The sequence below is a fragment of the Cataglyphis hispanica genome, chromosome 7, assembly GCF_021464435.1.
Source record: "Cataglyphis hispanica isolate Lineage 1 chromosome 7, ULB_Chis1_1.0, whole genome shotgun sequence".
Lineage (NCBI taxonomy): Eukaryota > Metazoa > Arthropoda > Insecta > Hymenoptera > Formicidae > Cataglyphis > Cataglyphis hispanica.
Genome location: NC_065960.1, coordinates 6,892,680 through 6,913,181, shown reverse-complemented (window position 1 = coordinate 6,913,181; position 20,502 = coordinate 6,892,680). Strand labels below are relative to the sequence as shown.

Here is a 20,502-nt window from a genome sequence, read left to right as displayed (position 1 = left end):
TTATCGCGACGTCGGTCCCGTCATCGTGCCGCGGACGGTTTTCGCGTCGCGTCGCGTGTTCGAAATGTACCGAAATTCGAAAGTGCGGGAGTGTCGTTGAAAGTATCGCGCGTACAAGTGCGGAAGTATCTTTTAATAAAAGTGCGGGAGTGCCGTTTAATATCGCGCGTGTGAATCAATCTGAGAGGAGGAGGAGGCCTAGGAGAGGCATCGGGCATCGGTGAAGCAACCCTCGTCGTAAGTAATTTTTTATTTCTATATTAATTTTCTATTAGTTGCAAACGTGCAATTTAAATTAAGCAATTAATCGCGTAATTTGATTTTTTATTTATATGATTTAAATAAGAGAAAATTTGAGAAAAAGATATTTATATAAAAGTTATAATCTTGTAAAAGTTTCTACTTTTAGATTATAGTTTTTATATGAAATTATTACAGTTATTAGTGGTTTTTCTTTTTAATTTATAAAATTATTTTATTAATCTGCTTATTATTACATGCATCGAATATAAAACTCAATGTGTAATAATAAATTTTTGGAAATTAATTATTTTGAGCATTACTACAATTTGCATCTCCTATTTGTATGTTACAGATGAACGTAGCGACTCTGACATCCTGAGAGGAGGAGGAGGCCTAGGAGAGGCATCCTGCACCGGCGGAGCAACCCAAGGGTGATTATTATTATTTGTATATTAATTATTATTTATAAATCCCGCAAATGCATTAATTCGATTCGATTATTATTTAAATAGTTTAAACAAGAGACTCATATAAGTTTTTTATTTAAAAAAAAATAGTTTTCTTTCTTAGAATGTATTCCATTATTCCATATTTATATACCTTATTATTATACGCATCGAATATAAAATTCGGTGCGTACAATAATAATTTCTTGAAATATTAATTATTTTAAGCGTTGCTAATTTGGATTTTATATTTGTGTTGCAGACAACGCAGCCTCAAGACCAAATCTCCGCTGTTGCGCATCAGTGCCGGTGAGTGACAAACTTTATTTTATTTTGAGATAACGGATTCATAGATATTGTAGATAGTAAATAGATCCGTTGTCTCAAAATGGATGGGCTAGATTAAATCAAATAACTTTTAATAGATTTTTTAAAAATATATTACGCAGATATTTAAAGTATAAATTTAAAAAAAAATGAAAAAATATAAAATATATTTTTAATTGATAAATTTTATTTTATATGTTTAATAAAGAAGGCGCTAGAAGCAATTTTATTAATTACATAAAATAATAATTATTATTGTATTTTTATATTGCGCCAATTTTATCCTAATTTCTCCTAGCCCATCCATCTATATTATCATATCTTACTGTTTTAATTAATGTAAAGCCAAATTATCAATTTATTAAATTATATAAGACACATAAATGTATTATTAATTTTATTTTAATATAAATTACACATTATTATAAATAATATTACATATTACAATACGGTTATATATTATTATTTCAATCAATTAAATATGGTGATTGTATAATGATTGATAACTTGGCACTAGATTAATTAAAGTTGTATTGAAATGCAAATAACAAATTATCGTAACGTCTTACGACCATAAATGAGCATAAAATACGCTCGTGCATCGGCGATGATAATTAGCCGGCATCGGAAGGAATTTTTCTCCTTCACTGTCCTCTAATAGAGGTAAAAACTACATCTCTGACTAGACGTAGTCAGAATTAATATGGCCAGGATCAACGAAAGGTAGGTCCAATTGAAGCAACATACGGTCAATCAAAACACGCGAGTAGGGCACGCGAGTAAGTTCACGCGATTAGGACACGCGATTAAGGCACGCGATTAGGGCACGCAATTAGACTACCACCTTAAAAATTTCGGTAATCCCTTCGGATTCCTGCTGGATTAGCTAGCAAAAGTACGGTTGTTAGAACTATTAGGACTATCTTAATTTAAAATAATCATTTACTTCCTTAGGATTCTTAAAAAATTAAGTACGTAAATATTAGGAATTAAAAGAACATTAAAATTATTAAAATATTGGGGAAATAAACAAAAAAAAAATAAAATATAAATAATATAAAATTTATTTGAAAGCATTTTTAAAATTAAATCAAAACTATTTTTTAAGGGATAATAAAATAAAATTTATTTTTAAGTAAAATTTAAAAAATTAAAATTATGAAAAATTAAAATTGTAAATTATTAATTTTTCTACAATTTAAATTGAAAATTAAATTATACAAAAATTAGAATTATTTATAAAAATTTCAAAATGATATATATATATATATATATACACACTTTTTTAACGAATCAAAAATTACATATGTACAAATTCTACACTTTTTTAGTAAATTAAAAATTGCATATATATTTATTATGCAAAAATAAAATGTAATATATTACTTACTATATATGTATTACATTTTATTTTAAATATTTAAACTTGTATGTATATATTTATTATATTGTTATATAAATTTGCAATATTTATATAAATTTATATAAATATTACATAAATTAATATAAAATTTATATAAATGTATATAAATTTTATATTAATTTATATAATATTTATATAAATTTATATAAATTTTATATTAATTTATGTAACATATATTTTTAATGTATAATTTATGTTAAACTCAAAATAAATACTATCAGTATCAAATGTTCATGTTGTATTATTGGATATAACGGATATATCTATTTGATACTGATAGTATCATTAATTGTAAACTGTACTCTAATTATAATTGTACAATTAATTGTAATTATAATTGTGTTTTTTTATTTGTAATTTATATATCATAATTGTATTAATAATTTTATAAATTATATATAAACTTTCTTTTATTGTAAATTACACGAAAATTTATCGAAAGAACATATAATGCCAAATTAATAGAAATTCTAAATTAATATATTTGTTAGAAATATTACTTTTTATATTATTTATTTTAAAAATATTTAGAGTTTGTGTTTTTATATTAAAAAATTGTCGATAAATTTGGGAATATATATTTTAAATTTTATAAATATCATGAATATCATTAACTTTTCTAATATTTAACTTTCTAATATTTAACTAACAAGAAAAATTATTCAAAAAGAATTCAAAGATTCGATGTTAAGATAACGATTAAATATTAGTTTTTTATTCGCGAAATTTGACAACTGCTTTCGACATCGCAGAATCACGAGTAAATTATTCCAAATTTTACGATTTTTTTTTATTTAATTGATATTTATGAATTTCGTGTCGGGATTAAATATTCGTAAAATTATTGATTAGCTATACTGCGAAAACATTGCGTTCTTTTCACGTTCTTGGACGCGATCACTGTTCCTCTCGTCAGGTAAACGTTAATAAAGTTACGTGGTTCGTACCGGCGAAGAATCGGAATAATCTTCATCGTGGAGAATTATTTCTTGTGTCGGTTCTTGTAAGATCCATCCGCGATGTCTAGTTTAATGTTTTGTTGAAAATTGGGGTTGTTCGTTGCAGGATTGGAATTAAACCCAGGTTTTCTTGGCGATTTCCGAAAGCAATGATTTCGATAGTAACTCAACGACGACTGCCACACGCCTTTTCGAAACCGAATCAGAAAATTAATTTAAAAAATATATTTCAAAGAAAAATATATTTTTCTTTCTTTATTAAAAGTGTTTTTATCATTATTAATATTAGTATTATTATTGTTTTAATGTTAAAAAACTTAATAATAGATTAAACATGGATACAGCTACTATATTTATCGGGTGAAGAGATTTAATTTAAGAGCTATGCCGGCGATAACATAACGTTTTCGAGTAAAGCAAGTTTGATCGTTTTGTTTAATCAAAAATAGTTTTTGAAAGAATTTAATTAATATAAATATAATACACACATTACTCGAAAACGCTAAATTATCGGTAAGGTCGCCCATGCCGGACAAGGAAATAATCATACTAAGAGAAATATCATAATTATTACATATTTATTATATTAATATTTTTAAAATTTAATTATTAACAATTAATAATTACTCAGCAATAATTTTTTTTTAATCGTATTGATTATACATATATAGCACGATCGGATAATGAGTGAAATATGTATATGTGTGCAGATTCGTTCAAATACAATAATACGCGTTACCAATTACTGTACGTTAATGACATCGCGGTGTTTTCGAGTTTGATATGAAAACTATAGAAACCGAAATTCACGCTTGCGTGATATGTCATTTTACGCAACGGGGCATATATCGAGTCGCATAGCCATTGTCGAAAACTTCTCTCTCTCTCCCCCTCTCACCCATTTACTCAAAGTGCAACAGATAACAAACAGAGCACAAACTTAGTTTATGCAAGCTTGTTTAATGTATATAAACTTAGGCGGATATGTGACAAACTAATTATAAGTTTCGCCGCCGCCAATGTCCAAAATAATGCAAGCGTGTACGCATTCGGATAAGATAGTTTGAGATCCTTTCGACGAGAAGTTTCTCTTTTGCAGCTCGCGAATATAGATATTTCACCTATGTTATAAGATATTTAGTTAATTTTTTTAAGTTTTTTTTAAAAGCATTCGCGGATGTGTAAAGCCAAATTTATCAGCGCGTTCTCAGTGGCGCGAGCTTGAAACGCATCCTCGGCGTTGCGAATTCGTCAATGTCGTATCGCTCACGATACGTGTAGCGTGACGATGACTCTTGTTGCCGAATCAACCACCAGGGCTTAAATCTTTTTCACGACACGGTCACGCTTCGGTCGCTTTTAGAGAAACAGGGCTGATAGTACCGCGCGTCGCGACACAGTCGCGTGCAGTTTTTTCGATTCCCGGAAAATAAACGCGCAAGGTGGGATCTTCCTGGCAGCCGTTTTTGTCCGCCGCGATATTTACCGATGCGTAAAATTGACGTGAACGACATCGCAATGTCGATGAGCGTCGTATTCGACGTCGCGTTCGCAGACGCGAATAATGAGAGGCAACAACGACGAGACATTATTCCGCGGAAAATTATCGCTACGAGATAACGTCGGGACGTAGAAAGATCGCCGCGATTACAGTTTAATCAACGTGTAAATATTTAATTAGGATTTAAACATATTTAATTCATATTTGTATTGATATTTTACTTTAAATAAAAATACTGAAGATGCAACAATGGTTGCGTATATATTTTTGTTTTAAATACGCGTTTTGCATATTTAATATTACATTTATATGTATTTTGTAATAGATTTGAAAAAAAGACAGTTAATAAATTGAAAGATAATTTCATATAATTGGTATCTCTGGTGGTATGTACAAATTACGAGCCAAGGATTAATTGCATTCTCTCGAAATAAGCCGCATGCCTGGGTATTAAGGAAGATTCTCGTAAAGTAGAAACGGCTATGCACACAAAGCAAGCGAAACAGTCAGCCATTGCGTAAGTATAGAGAAAATGTAAAAAAAAAAAAAACTCGCGGGAAAAACGGGCATAAATCTCATTTACGAGGAAATGAGAAAGAGCGGTAGACAGAAAGAAAGACAAAGAGAAAAAAAAAAGGAAGGCATAAAGATTTATCGCGCATTCAGGTGTCGAGTGTATCCGAGTGAAAGGATATAAAATCTCGTGTAATTGCATGCTTCGAGAGAGCTGGGCGAGATGCAGTGAATTGTGATTATCAACGGCGCTTCGTCGTGGTTCCTAAGACCGTACAATCAATCCGTGAAATAAAGAAATGCACGATAAAATACGCTCTTGTTAATCAATATTTCTCGAAGTTATTTCCTGAAACGGGGAATCTTCTAAATTACGAATCGTTTAACTATATATATCCATTAAATTCCGCCACGGTGGCATTCTTTTATCCGACATATTATCCTATCTGTTAACAGCCACAAATTTTCTTAATTAATTTTTTTAATGCACGCGAACCCAATGTTTCCCACATAGGAGGACTTGGAATTTATGAGGGTCAGTAATAGGGAGAAAGGAATGCAGAAGCACAAGCGGCGTTTTCATATAGCATCGTATGCGAGTGCTCATTTTTACAACTGATTTATAGCAAATATCAAGAAGCTTGTATATTACAAAACTTTTTAATGTTTCCATTATAGCAATTGCCAAATATCGATCGAGTTTTCACAAGATTTTTCACATTTTTTTAAGAACTATTTTTCCAAACCTAAATGCTTATTTCTTAAACGGAGCTTAAAATTTAAAATTTTCCATAATTTTCATTCCGTTTCAAATATGAATTTAAAGCAGTTTGGAAATAATTTTTCTCTTCAAACATTCGAATATTTTTCTTATATCAGCGGAATATTGGTTTTTAAAAGAATTTTCTTCCATCAACCTTAATGAATAGCTGAAAGGTTGATACGTTAGCCGTAACTTCGTGAATCGTTCTCTGCCGTTACAAGCGCTTCTACATCCCCTCGCCGCCGGCTGTGTTTAACCCTTCGTTCCACTGCGCGCCCACATCCTCCGCTGTTCGAAAAGCACTGGACCAGAGTTAGGGACCGGTCTTGTTTAAGCTCTCTGTTTTATCACTCCGCCCTGACACGAGGCTCTGCCCACGCTGTCTATATATATATATCTCATCTTTCGTCGAATTTCCGACTCCGGCACGTCCAGTCGAAATCGAGTTTTCGCTGTCAGCACGGAATTTCTTGATTTTCCACTTTAAACTCACGAAGGTCTGGTAGCGTTGCGCGGTTTTTCAATTATATAAATTATATATTAAAAAAACGCAAAAGACTGTATATAATTAAAATCTTTCTACAAAAAATTCAAGAGAGAGACAGAATCGATATAAAATATAAAATACTCGATATGAATAACAATGACATAAATTGCCTTGACTTGTATTTAAAAATATAATATATCGCAATTCTGACTATATAATGTATAATATAATTTTTAAGGATATATATCAATGTCCAAGTATTATAATGATGTCAAGATTTTTTTCTCTAAATAGACCGTAAATCTACTCAGTGACGTAACATCAAGTTATTGATATCATCATTGAAGTTACGTATCGCTTTCCATCACTCGCTCGAAATGCACGGTCGCGTATGCACGGTGGAAAAAGGCATATCCCGGCTTCGTGAATACGCTCTTTCTAAATCGCGACATCGGAAATTTTTCGTGCCTCTCTATAGAATTTGTCTCACCTAGACGTGAAAGCCAACCGAGTGTATTGAATCGTTCGCTTGAGCTCTGATTTCTGTGGGCGCTCGGTACCAAAAAAAAAAAGGAAGAAGAAAAACCAGCCGAAAAAAGAGAAAATTGTTGGACGGCGCGTAGACGGGTTATACCGAATCCGAAAAACCTGTAACGCAACGTGTCATTTCGTAATGTAAACGCGTGCAGGACGACGATAACTGATTTTCGTTCGCGTTTTGATTCTTTTTATAGTCATACCGATGTATCGACGGAACCGAGAGAGAAGAGAAATATCGCGTGTGAAAATCATCGCATTCGTTTCGCGTTATCTCATTCGCGAGTGTTGGACCACGAATTTCATTTGTCAGGTAGAAATATCCTTCTTTTCCGAATAAAAAAAAAATACGCCCAGAGAGAAACCAGCGCTGTGTTGTGTTTTCATTCTACGTTCTTTTTTTTTTTCCTTTCGCCAGATTAACGCCAAGTATCGAAAAACTCGCCATGAAAAATGGGAAAATTTTTTTCCCTGATAATATATTACATCTGTAATTATTTAATATGTAATTTACTGAATGTAAATAAAAATAAATTATTAAAGCGAAAAAATTACAAAGAGTATCTCCGATTGAATTGAAAATCAATTTACGCGATATCGCAACTTGGTTTATTCATCATGCAATCAAAATACGAGCTGTTAAGGTAGTTGTGCACCGAAACTGTTTTGCATAATGAGTTGCAACGATAACATTACGGATGATAACATTACGGATGCAGACGAGTTAGCTGGTGTATAGTAGAGATGATTGCATTACCGATTGAAGAAACTGAAACAGATTGAAAATCGGTATACTCATTATGAATGCGAAACTAATATATTACGCCCGCGAAGAAATTAGGGTTTATTACATCGGAATACCACGTAAACTATTAAACGGTGAATTACGATTGATTCGACGGCAGGAAGAAGAAACTGCAAATAGCGTGTGAGAACAAATTGCAGATAAATCGCATATCTTCTGATTGTTTCGCATTATGCACATTCTTGTAAATATTCTCCTTTGGCGAATCGCCTTCACAAACCGACGCGGCACAAAGAGCTGGGAAAAGTCTGCGAAAGGACGGCGGAAACCTTTGGCAATCGAGACCGGAAAATCCCCCTCTTTAATGCTCGAACAATATGCAGACTGTTTACCTCCGGAATACATCCGACAATAGAGGACTCGGGAGCAATATGGCACAAGAAAAAAAGCGAGTCTGGTTTTTCTCTGTGCGAATCTCTCTATTTTTCCTTCCCTTTTTTTTCCCCTGTTAAACGCGAATCGCATATATCTGTCTCGGAGGTTTTTACAATCGCATTTAATAGAGATTCCTTACTATTATTCTGTCTTTCATCATCGTATTATATACAAGAAAAATTGATTGTCTTCTGTGTATCTTATATTTCTTAAAGAAAATGAAAGAAAGGCTTCTGAATAAAGAAAGAGCTTATAGGCTCTCTTGCGGAATGCCAATAATGCAATCTCCTTTTGAATAATATTTAATGAAACAATAAAAATAAGAAAAAAAAAAACTTATGAAAAAAGAAGTTTAAAAGTATAGAAAAATTAATAATAATTTATAATTAAATAAAAAGATAATACATAATAGAATTACAAAAAAATCACACACAGAGAAATATTTATTCAAGTTTTCAAATTACGTTTATTCCTTTAAAAAACTGAGATCGAATTTAAATGTGCGTTTCGCTGACGTTGATACGAAAGCAATCTTTCACGGGTTTGAATCAAGCGCAAATGCATTTGTTATATTCTACAGTATGTATCGCGCGAAGGAAAGTTCCATTTCTGCGATCGATTTTTCCGTGACACGTAACGGAAAGGGAAGGATGGCGAAAATGTCACGACGGTAAAATTTGACACGGTGCGAAGTGCATCGGCCGCCGGGAACGCCCGGTTGTCGGGACCGATGATGGCCACAGGATGGATATTTCTCTCGCCCCGTTGGGATCTGGAGGCGTCACTCGTCGCCAGATTTCCCGTGGCGATCGTACTTCATCCGAAATTACCTGCGAGCCACGTCCGGTTGATTCACCTAGATCTCTCTGGTCAGTCTCTAACGCGAGACTGCACAACTAAGCTCAAGCAAGCGCATTAACCATTTATAATATTTGTAAACAACGTTTGCCAGTTTCATGGAACAAAATATATTTAATATTATTCTATGCATAATTAGGGACGCATTAATTTATTAATATATATAATAATCAATTAAGTTTCATGATAATTATTTGACATGAAAGATTATTTGCCAAGTAAAGATTTAATTTAAATTTTCGCATTTATTAATAAAATTCTTTAGATAAAAAACCAATATTAAACTACATTCTAAATACGCGGTAAATATTATGTCGCTTTAGTACAGTTTGCAAGCGTGAGTAAAAAAATGCGAATAGTAAAGAAGATAAGACGGGATTATAAAAAGTTACAGCATCCACGTGAAATGAGAACGAATGCAACGGCGTGACGTCGTGCCCTCCATCTTTATTTCTCGAAAAGGTTACCCTTATCGTGCTCTCTTCCCCCGTCATATCGTATCGGATGTAACTGTGATTCATTATTGCGGGCCTCGTAATGCAAATGCGCAAATAAATATTTATTACGCCGCCACAAAGTTCTCGGGGATATTAAGATTGCCTCGCGAAGATATTCCGAAGGAATATTATTATGCAACATCTGGCATTTCAAATTTAAATTTTACAAAGCATTACAAGCGCGTCTCGGACATGGCGAAACTTTGCGGGATGCTGGGAAGGTGAAATGCGCGCAATCCGTAAACATCGCGTTTTATTATGCCGCAACCCTTTATTGCGCGTTGTTAAATTTATAAGAGCGTGAGAGATACCCGAATCGATGACTATCGTGCAACGACGTCCGTATCCGGTGTGTACACACCGTAACCAGGATTCTCGACCGTGGACCGTCGGACTCTCTTCTCCAGGGAACAACAAAGGAAACGGCGAAAGAGAAAAGTTTATCGCGACGTGAAAGGAAGGAAGGAAGATGCGGAGAAGTAGTAGCGATCGGAACGATCCGTTTCATGGGGAATGGAAACGGAGCGGAAGCGGAAAAAAGTGTGACGGGTACCGAATGCAGATGAATGGTAGATTCTTTCGATCGAATCGAATGGCTTCATCTTCGTGATGCAGCGGTACCCGCGTGATAGCGTGATCGAACGGAAAAAAAGAAACCCGAACACTGCGCGAGATGAGGTCTGCCTTATGTCTCTTACAATAGAAAAAAAAAAAAATAAAAAGAATACAAATCGATCGAACGCATTTCGAGAAAAGCATAACAAAATTCATTACTGTGCATATGAATAAATGATGGTTAATAAATGATGAAAAGCACTGATTCATCTTGAAAAAAGCTTAAAGATAACCGTTTCGGTCGACAAAATTTATCAACTTTATGATGCACTTTGATTCTGAAAGGCAGATAAAAAAACTCTGACGACGTTACAGTACATTTTACTGCAAAGACTTTTATCATGCTACTCGAGATTCGCGCAAGTATCTGTGCGATAAAAAAATAAAAAAGGATAAACAAAACACATAGAACACAATGTCCGAGAGGGCAATAAATTTTAACAAGGCGCGATAGAGCGACGGGAGAGAAACGCGGAAGCAGAAACGAGGCCGCATGCGAATCGTCCGATTTTTCCCGGTCAATCGGCATCGGTTTGCGCGATGCATTTTCCCTTGATGCGTCGATATCGCGCGATGGCGGGAAATGAACGACGGAAGCGATCGAAGTGTGTTCGACGTCGTTTGTAGATGTACCAGCGTATATCTGGGGACCGATGATGAGAAGAGAGAAGGAAAATAAAGAAGAGGGACCGCTGCAACTTAATCAAGAAGAAACGAAAGGATCTCTCCTCCACCTCTTTCTTCCTCTTCCCCTTTCCCCATCTTACTTTTCGATCCCGGCGTACTTTCTGACGGAAAATAACGAATGATGCGGGGTGAGGCTCAGATGGGGGCAACAAGACTAGAGGAAGGAAGAAAAAGACAGTAATAACAGCGAGGAAAAAGGGAAGACTCGTAAGAAATGAACCTGACTCTGTGATCTAAAACGAACCATGCCGTACGCTATTTTCCTTTAAGATTCACTTCGCTATCATGTTCGTTATCTTCGCTTATCTTAAGCCGCTTTAAAAACTTCTCATTGATATCTTATCTTTATCGTCTATAACTTCTTTTCAATATTTCTGTTGTTTTAAATTGAATTTTCAATCGAGATTACATGTAGTAATCACTGCTGTGAAAATATCTTGTATAATTCTTGCACAATGAAAATAGGCTCTATATTTATATACAAGTTCATAAATATTTTTTTAAAAAGTGTAGAGAAATAAATATATTTTTAAATGTACACACAATTTTTATTAAAATATTCTCCAATAACTTTTCTCTCTAATTTTTTTCTCTAAAAATCCAAAAATTTAGCCCTTGAACATGATGGAAATAACTGCATAATGAAATTGAACCCAGCAAAATAATTTTATGATTGCACCGATTATAATTAAAATTTAAAGAGGATCCTCTACTTTTGCAAGTAAAGTCTCTTCCCCAGACTTTGCCTACTCATGGAATTGAATTGTCGGCGTATAATGATGGAAGGCGCCGGACGGAAATTATCGCGCACTCATTAGTAGATTAGAATCGGGATGAAAATCGGCCATATACTTTTCCGGAGAGACCAACGATCGATACGCGACCCTATTATAACAATTTCCTCGCGGGAATTGCTAACTGCTTTCTAATTTCTCACTTTGTCTTTCGTAATTTGTGCCGCATAAAATACGGTAAATCAAGTTAAATAACTCGTTGAAATGATGCAATTAAGTGTCACAATTTACGTCTAGAATAGAATATCATTTGCGAATGTAAATGCACCTCGTTCCATTGTTATCCGCCACGTGTCATCGTTACCCCGTTGCAACATTTTTAATTTGGCGCGAGGAAAAAACTTCTATCGCAGAAAGTTGGTCGCGATAGTTTAAAGGAAGCGACCTGGCAGTGGTCTGCTGCGGCGGTGTCGTTATGCTACCGCCACATTTTTCCTCGACCTTTTTCCCCGCGAGTTGCGAGATTCGCAGAAAAGTCTCAAGAGCGCCCTTAATACGTACGTTTCACGCTCCCGCAGCCGTCATAAATACAAACGAACGAGTTTTCCCCAACTGCTCCGGCACGACCGGCTAGGATTTCTTCGAAACAAACTTCGGGAAACTAACCGCTCGTAATATCGAGCCGCGCGAACGGCGCCGATGAAAAGCAGAGATTAAAATTTCACTCGTTTACCGGCACGCCGTTTTCGCGTCGTCGCGATGATGAAGTGCTTACTTTGGCACGTGGCCGTTGTGAATTTCGTGTATGGAATTTATGGCCCTTGTTGGCTCACGCGAGTAAATCATACTAAGCATTTCCCGCTGGGTGGTGAGAAATGACGTTTCAAGTCGATTCATATAATATGACACTCGCAATCATAGATCATGATCTTATAATATTGATTAATAGTATGTAACGTCAGTAATGCGTTATACACGCTTGACGTTTATAAAATTATATAGCAATACGTTTTATATAAATTGTATAACAAGTTATTATGAGATGAAATTTTTACGCAAATTTTTTTTGTAAGAACACACTTTATAATGTAATAAGATTTTGTATTACATTATAGAGTAATATAATTTGTAGATTTCTCTTGATTTTTATAAAATTCTCGATATTTTTCAAGAATTTTTAGAAAAAAATAATTTTTAGAAAAAAATTTATAGTGCGATTAAATTGTACATATATCTCTCGACGCGTAGAGTCGTTTATATAGGAAAAACCTAACGAACCATACAAAGCAGTAGAAGTCGGTAACTTTTATGGCGGCGCGTCGTAAGTACGGCCGGAAGCGAAAAGTCCGCCGCATTATTAAAGCTTAAGTGGGTTAATTAAAATTTTAATTATAAATACAGTTGCCACAAAATATAAATATGGAAATATGAAGCAAATCAATAATGTATATAATAAAATTATATAATTATATAATAAAATGATTTTCATTCAAAAATATCTATTGATATAAAAATATCAAAAATATCTCTGTTATTATTTTTCAACATGGTTTTTTAAGCTTGCTTAGCTATTAAGCGGAAAGCCCGTCGCATGGGAGATTGCTTAGTAAAAGTTATACCGGCGAATTTACCTAGTCGGCAGTGTGTACCTGGACTAATGACGTGACTGCGGACATTTGTACGTGTCAGCTGCAGCTTCCGCGGCGAAACTATCGGCCCCGTGCATTAATAATCCACCGGTGGCTTCCGCTCGACGGACATAAATTGGCCCGCGATCGTCGTAGGTACCTCGTCGAGCGATTCCTCTGCATATTTCATCATGACCCGAACAGAAATCGAGAGGCCCCTAAGTAGAATGAGGCAGGAAAGGTCGATTCGTCAGACCACCCGTCTTTTTTCCGCGCCGACCGGTGTCTGTCGGCGAAGCGAGTGACACACACTACTCGCAGGTAAAGCCCAGGTGTTCCCGACAAGCTTTCTTTTAACGATATTTAGTACCTTAAGGGATTAAAAATAATTTTGACCAAAAGCAAAGATGCAGATATTTCTGAATAAGAATCGTAATTAGTAATTATGCCTCATTTCATATTTCCATTGTAATCTTATAATGGTAATCGTATTTGCAGCTAAAGTTTTAATTAACTTACTCAAACTTTAATAATTAATACGATAAATTATGTAGCTAATATTTCTCTTAGCTCTCTTTTCACAATTTATGTTTATTGAATACTATACTCTTATGTACACGATAATCTGGATTAATTTTATTTTTTTTTATTTATCTATTGGTATCTTTAGAAAAATAAATAGAAATAAAATAATTAAAATTTATACATTGTTAATCTTGTTGAATAATTCGTTATTGAGAATATCATAGATGAATGAATGATATGTCACGTTTTAATAATTTTGTCATGCCAATCCTTATTTAATTTGTTCCCCTAATCGCTTGCTTATCAGAATTTCATTACCGACAGTTAGTCAGTTATATGATTATAAATACAACATTTTGCAAACCGTTATTTTATTGGAAAATTAAAAAAGTAATTTATCAAAACAACTATAATTACAACTATAAATGTTTCAGTTGCAAAAGATATTGTTCTGATTTTATTTTGACAAGATTTATTATCTGAAGGAGCAATAAACTGTCGACGTCAATAGCAGAAGTCGCTATACGTTTAAGTGCAATGATACAATAATAGCGATAAAATAGGGCTTGTATAGAATACAATCCAAGACGCTGAGAGTTCAGAGACAGCGATAGCTGTCAAGCAACTCCAAGAGTCTGGCTAAGGGATCAAGGTGGAGACAATGCCAAGGATGCGAACAAAAGGATGAATGCCAAGCTCGATTGCGGACCAGACTCGGGGGGGTTAGAGATCACTGACGCCGTTGATGTGTCGCGTGGTTCCCCCGCGAGGATCGTTAATACCATCTGGACGCGCGATTGCAACGGCAATTTAGGTCGGAACACGTTGGATAATCTACATATACGACGTGGTATTATCACGCGAGATACGTCGAATCGATAATTATAGCTCGTATAGGATCAAATTTATGAAACAATTGAATTAATACGATGATAATAAATATATCCGCTGAACTGAAAAGTCTGAAATCACCAGCAACTTACAAGTTAAATGTGCTCTACGAGAGAGCAGTATATATGTTCCGGCAGTAACTTCCATTATTGTATCGATACGCACGCTTGTAACTTATCTCAGTTTCGTATTACTGCAGCGATATCATGAGTTCGCCTGTTCCAGATCCAGGCGCCAATTTCATTCCATTCTATTTGCCGATAAAGAGTCCCGTCGTACGGCGCGCATTTCCTTGCCAGGGCGAGACGCTGTTTTCGATGCCACTGAGAAAATCGCGCCACTAGAATCTTCTCTCTTACGATCTTACTCTGATTTTATACACCCATAGATTGTACGACGGTAGCGTTAATTATTTTGCTGATTAAATTCCAAGATAAATTTCTATTTAAATAAAGTTATAGTGTACATTTTTTTTAATATATATCTTATTTTATATTTTTTTAATAGAACAATCAAAAATATTTATTTTTATCCTACATTTTAAATTTTGATGAAACATCTAAGATGCGCTTGTAATTTTAAAGAACAATTCTAAATAATATAAAAAAATATTTTGGGAAATTGAAATTTGTATTACTGCGCAATAATTACCGATTGTAATTATTAGCTAAACTATAAAATATAAATTTTAGAAGGCATTACAAGAATATAACTGTCATAAGTATCTATTTAAGATTGTAACATCAATTTAAGATTGAAAAATTGATGAAGCTATGAAAGAAATCACTTAAATTTAAAAAATTATCAAAAATTTTCAAAAATCGCATTCTTCCTGGCACGAGTTTTAACGCCCTGGCGCACTGTAGAATTAACTTAAAGCATTACTTTCGCGACATTTCACGTAATATTCGCAATCTCGTTCGTGCTGAAAAATAAAATCCGCGCGGTTATTCGGTATCGCGAAAGTTCAAGCAGCCGTGCGAGTGGAAAATTAACTTCCCTCGAATTAAATGACATCGAAAAGGGCGTAGTTTCCCCGGGAAAACCGGCTGGTCGGTCACCCGGCGATATCCCGATGGATCCCGAGAATGTTCCTTCGGGCGTTCCACTGGCTGAAGCGCCGCAACGTCGGCCGATAAATCTGCCCGTCGGCGATGGGCGACTTTACGAACCAACGACGTCGTGAAAACGCTAGCCGACGCGAAGAGGCGATTGAGCGAGAGAGAGTGTGTTTCGTGTCTTACATTCGATAAAAATTCGCGCACACCCGAAGGGTGAACGAACACGGTGAATGGGGATGACGTGCGCCCTTCCGTCGCGTCAACCGGATGCGGGAGGTCGTTTACGTGCGTATCGCGCGCGTCCCATATGGGGTGAGCGAAGCGAGATGGATACGATGGCGTGGATGGAACAAGAGAGCGACCCTCTGCGACATTTATGAAAGCGGTATGTTTATAGATTATAACGCGTTCTTTTCTCGCCGCTTAGTATGTTTGGGATAATTTACTTTCATATCGTCGTATCACAAACGCGCGCAATGATACAGCGTGTAAATATATTTTTGACAAATTTAAATTGTGCTAAAATAATATAAATGCGCGCTACACACGTGTCATTTGTTTTGTGTGTTTTGTGTGTGTGTGTGTGTGTTTAATTACTTACACATATTAAGTCTAGTTCTCTGTTTTTTTAAGATTAATTAAATAAAAATTATAGACACACTTAATATTTGAACTCTCAAATGCATCGCTCAGTCATGACATTTGGCTTTTATTAATATAAAGTAATGCACAGGCAGATAAACAATCAATATCGCGAAAAAAGGGTAACAATATTTGCGATTTAACATGTATTTTTTAAAAGTGGAATAATATGTAACTTTGGGGTAGCTTATGATACAAAGAAGTACGAAAATTTTCGACAAACAAAAAAATGATGTTTTTGAAACTTGCTGTAAAAGCTATCAAAAACAATTGCTGAAATATTCCGATGTAATTCGCATAAGCGCGTGGAAGAATGGCACAATTAATTTAACTCTGAGAATATACTATATTGTCGAAAGAATTAGTATTAAGGTATTCTTAGTAGCTTGTGCTAGGTCGCAAAAAAAAAAAAACAACAGAAACACACGTTAAGCATTATAAATGAATATGTCCTTCATATTTCTCAAATAATTGTAATTTAGTTAAGTCTAATATAAACGAGCTGAATTAAAAGAAATTCTAAGATCCAGCTTAATCTGGAAGAATCTCATATATAAATACGTGCTCTCTCTATATATTTCAAATAAAATAAATTATTTAAAAAATATTTTATGTTCTTTCATATCGCAAAAAACATAAACGTGTAAAAAGCATGTCGCTTTGTCTAAAAGCGATAAAACTAATTATATTTGAGGATAAAAATTAAATGTTTTTACGATTCTTCCGTTGAGTAATAACTGAGAGAATTAATAATCATGACGGTCTAGACAAGAATGATGTTACCCAAGAGGGTGAAAAAGTTACATTACATCTTGAAGACGTAATCTTTATTACGGTGTCGTAGGTTAAGGAGTTTACGGGAAGTATTGCGAGATAAATGGGACGCGAAAGAAGGAGAGCGGGGTCGATCTAGAGGGAGTTAGAGACGGTCGGTTCTCGAGTCGCGCTCATTATAATGAAGTCATTTGCGTGTTCGTCGAGGTGAATCCGGTAGGAATGGAGCGCGCTGCGTGTTGGTAGGGGTTTGTCAAGACGGCGTAAGACGGTAGGAAAGGGCGGGGGAGGAGGAGGGGAAGAAATGGGGTTGCCGGCAGAACGACGACTAATTTCACCCGCCGCTTCGCGTATAACAAACAACCGAGAGAGCATAACGTCGTTCTCGTACTTGAGAAAACTCACTTCCGCCCGCACGAAGAAAGAGAGGAGGCGTGTGTATAGAGATGTTACTAGCGCGAAGCATGGGAAAAGAGGGGGGCTATCGTCGACACCTGCGGATTTCACGACGGTGCGGTTTTCGCGACGGAGAGTCCTTGCCTCCCTCTCCCGATTAGATTCCCATGATCCGATTTGTAGAAGCACATTGTGGAAAGCTTCATGAGATAATTGAACGGGTTATTCCCGAAGCCAAATGTGTATCCGCATAAAAAAAGAAGATAAACAAACTACTTCGCACTTATGTTTTTAAAGTTGATTAATTATTAGTTAATTAAACAAAGTGTCCATAATCTCACAATTCATATTTCATCTAAAGATTTTTTTGAATGTTTTTTTAACAAAAATGATGAAGTAAGCTTGTCATTTAATAAGCGTTTAGCACGAGTCAATGTTAAATTTATTAAAATCCATTTAAAAAAAATAAAATTTTTTTTATCTATCTACGTTTGAAAAAATTCTAAAAGACAATCTAAAATTTTAATTGCTTTCAACTTAGAAACTATTAATCTTTCAACGTTTTTCTTAAAAAAAGAATCGAGACCAATGTAATATCTTTGTATGTAAAAATAAATTTAACATGTCCGAAGCATCTGTATATTACGTGTGTATTTATAGATAATTTATTAGCGCAAGGGAATTTTGAAAGCCTCAAGTTCCGCAGATTTCAGGCAATATGTCGGTAACCGCTTCAAGGAAGCACTAATGAACGTAGTTCGCTGTAGTTGCGCCAATTCCCAAATACGCCGTCGGAGAAATCCTACAGACCTTGGTATCCTGATCGAAAGATCTCGATACAACGATAATCCGATGTTAAAGCACGGTCGCGACCGCAGCAAAGGCGCCGTGATAGAAACGACTGTTCCGAGAATTGCGAAACTTGCCGGCGTAGACAGCGAACTTCATCCCTTAATAGTATTAAGTCGTAACGTTATAAGACGCCGTGTTTCCCGTGAATTTAATTTCAGGACACGACGATACGAAGACCTACCCTGCGGTCGCTTCAAATTAGAAGGCATGGAAACGTGAGTAATCGATTCGTATAGCAGAATGCGCCGCTAATAGAAACCGCGGCAAAGCAAATCTGTTTCTATTAGGATCCCACGGATTCCTGTCATTCGTAAAATTTGTAGTTGTTGTTTTCTAAATATCTTATTTTTCCTCTTGTTTTTTTTTCTTTTTTTTTTTTTCAACCAATCTATACATTTTTTTCCGACACAAACTAATTGCTATTCTCCACTATGTAGCACATGGAAATAATATTTCCATATATTAAAATACTTTGCGATTTACAGAATTTTTCATTCGTCAACGGTGAAAAAATTTCGTTTCAATTTACACGCTCGCGAAATGATCGTGCAAAAATTTGAATGGCCTGCGTGTCGAGAATTTTGATGGCGCGTATTTAGTAGCGAATAATTTCGCATTTCAATTACGCATATCAGGGCGAGCGATTCGCAGTGGCTTGATAAGCGGGTCTAGCTCGCGGTAGATGAAAATCCTTATCAGCGGCGAAGATAACAGGAATTGTAGTGCGGAATTTACATTCGGGACGTGTCTCCCTCAACTAACATTTGCGGAAATGTCGGAAACGTTTGACACGGAATATCTCGAGAAACGTCGCGACGATGCTCTTAAAGTATTTTACGTAAAGTAATCTCGTGTAGCGATTAGTATTAGATATTCTCTGTGTCTTAATTAGACGGGATATTTTCTGCATGAAAACCAAAATTATAAGAGAAGCTTTCTTTCATCGTAATCGATTGAAACGTCAGCTGTTATCGCGATGTTCATGTAGATAATGGGAGGAATTGAGATACATGAGAGGAATCGAGCGTATTCGGCACGCGAGAAAAAAGGCAAGATGAATTCGTGTCAATCAGAGCGATAATAATGCAAATAATTCCTCTTTTCCGATATCACGGGACACGCGAACATTGACGAAGATAAGCATATCCGTTTGAACGTCGCGTGTGTCAGCGCGTAAATTAAGAGCTTAACTCTCTCTCGAGCCATAGATTAACGCGAATTAATTCAGCTAATTGCACAAAGAGGATGAAAAAGAAACATATAATGACGCGGTCAACAGATTAATACAGTATTAATCAGAGTAATAGCATAGGCGGTGTCACGTCGCCGCAAAATTACGCGACGGAATCTCACGACACGTTACGTAATCGCGCCCCGCCGGGCTACGATGATGATGTATTTTTTTCTCGCGTGACGAATATGTAAAGTGCTTCGACTTTTCACCCTCACTCCGTTGTGCGTTTTTTTTTTACCCCTCTTATTTCCATTTTTTTTTCTCGCATCCATCGCTAACAAAGACGATCCGCGACATACTAGGCTATTAAGAGATATCGATTCGCGATGGATATCGCGCTATTTATAATTGCTTGTAGGAGCGGAGAGAAAATGGAAAATGTAACGAAATCAACGAGGTCATTTCGGAATACCTGAGAAAGATCGATCGATTCATTAGTAGTATAAATGCCTCGCACAATGTAGCGCCCCTTCGCTGATCAAACATCGGTAATATTTCATGATGTTTATATTTAACGATCTCGTGCTTTAAATGGACTGAGAAAATCAACGGTTGCATGCAACACCTAGTCGTTGGAACGGGATCAATACGTTCGATTTATATATGTACATAGTTAACACATCAAGCGGCTTTGACGGCAATAATCGTCACGGCCGATAGACTGATGATAGGCCGATCTTGCTTGAGATTATATTAGCTGTAGTTCCATAATGACTGCAATTACACGTT

General features: G+C 35.4%; 1 protein-coding gene across 1 annotated transcript in view; it reads left to right on the top strand.

The window, feature by feature from the left end:
* Positions 1-614: 614 nt before the first annotated feature.
* LOC126850965 (dipeptidase 1-like) overlaps positions 615-20,502 on the top strand; it is a gene marked incomplete at its 5' end in the record, with an annotated part of 133,372 nt that continues 113,484 nt past the window's right edge. Inside the window, 2 exons of the mRNA XM_050594456.1 lie at positions 615-674; positions 952-998. Of these exons, the coding sequence (XP_050450413.1) occupies positions 615-674; positions 952-998 (107 nt within the window). The remainder of the gene's footprint in view (positions 675-951; positions 999-20,502) is intronic.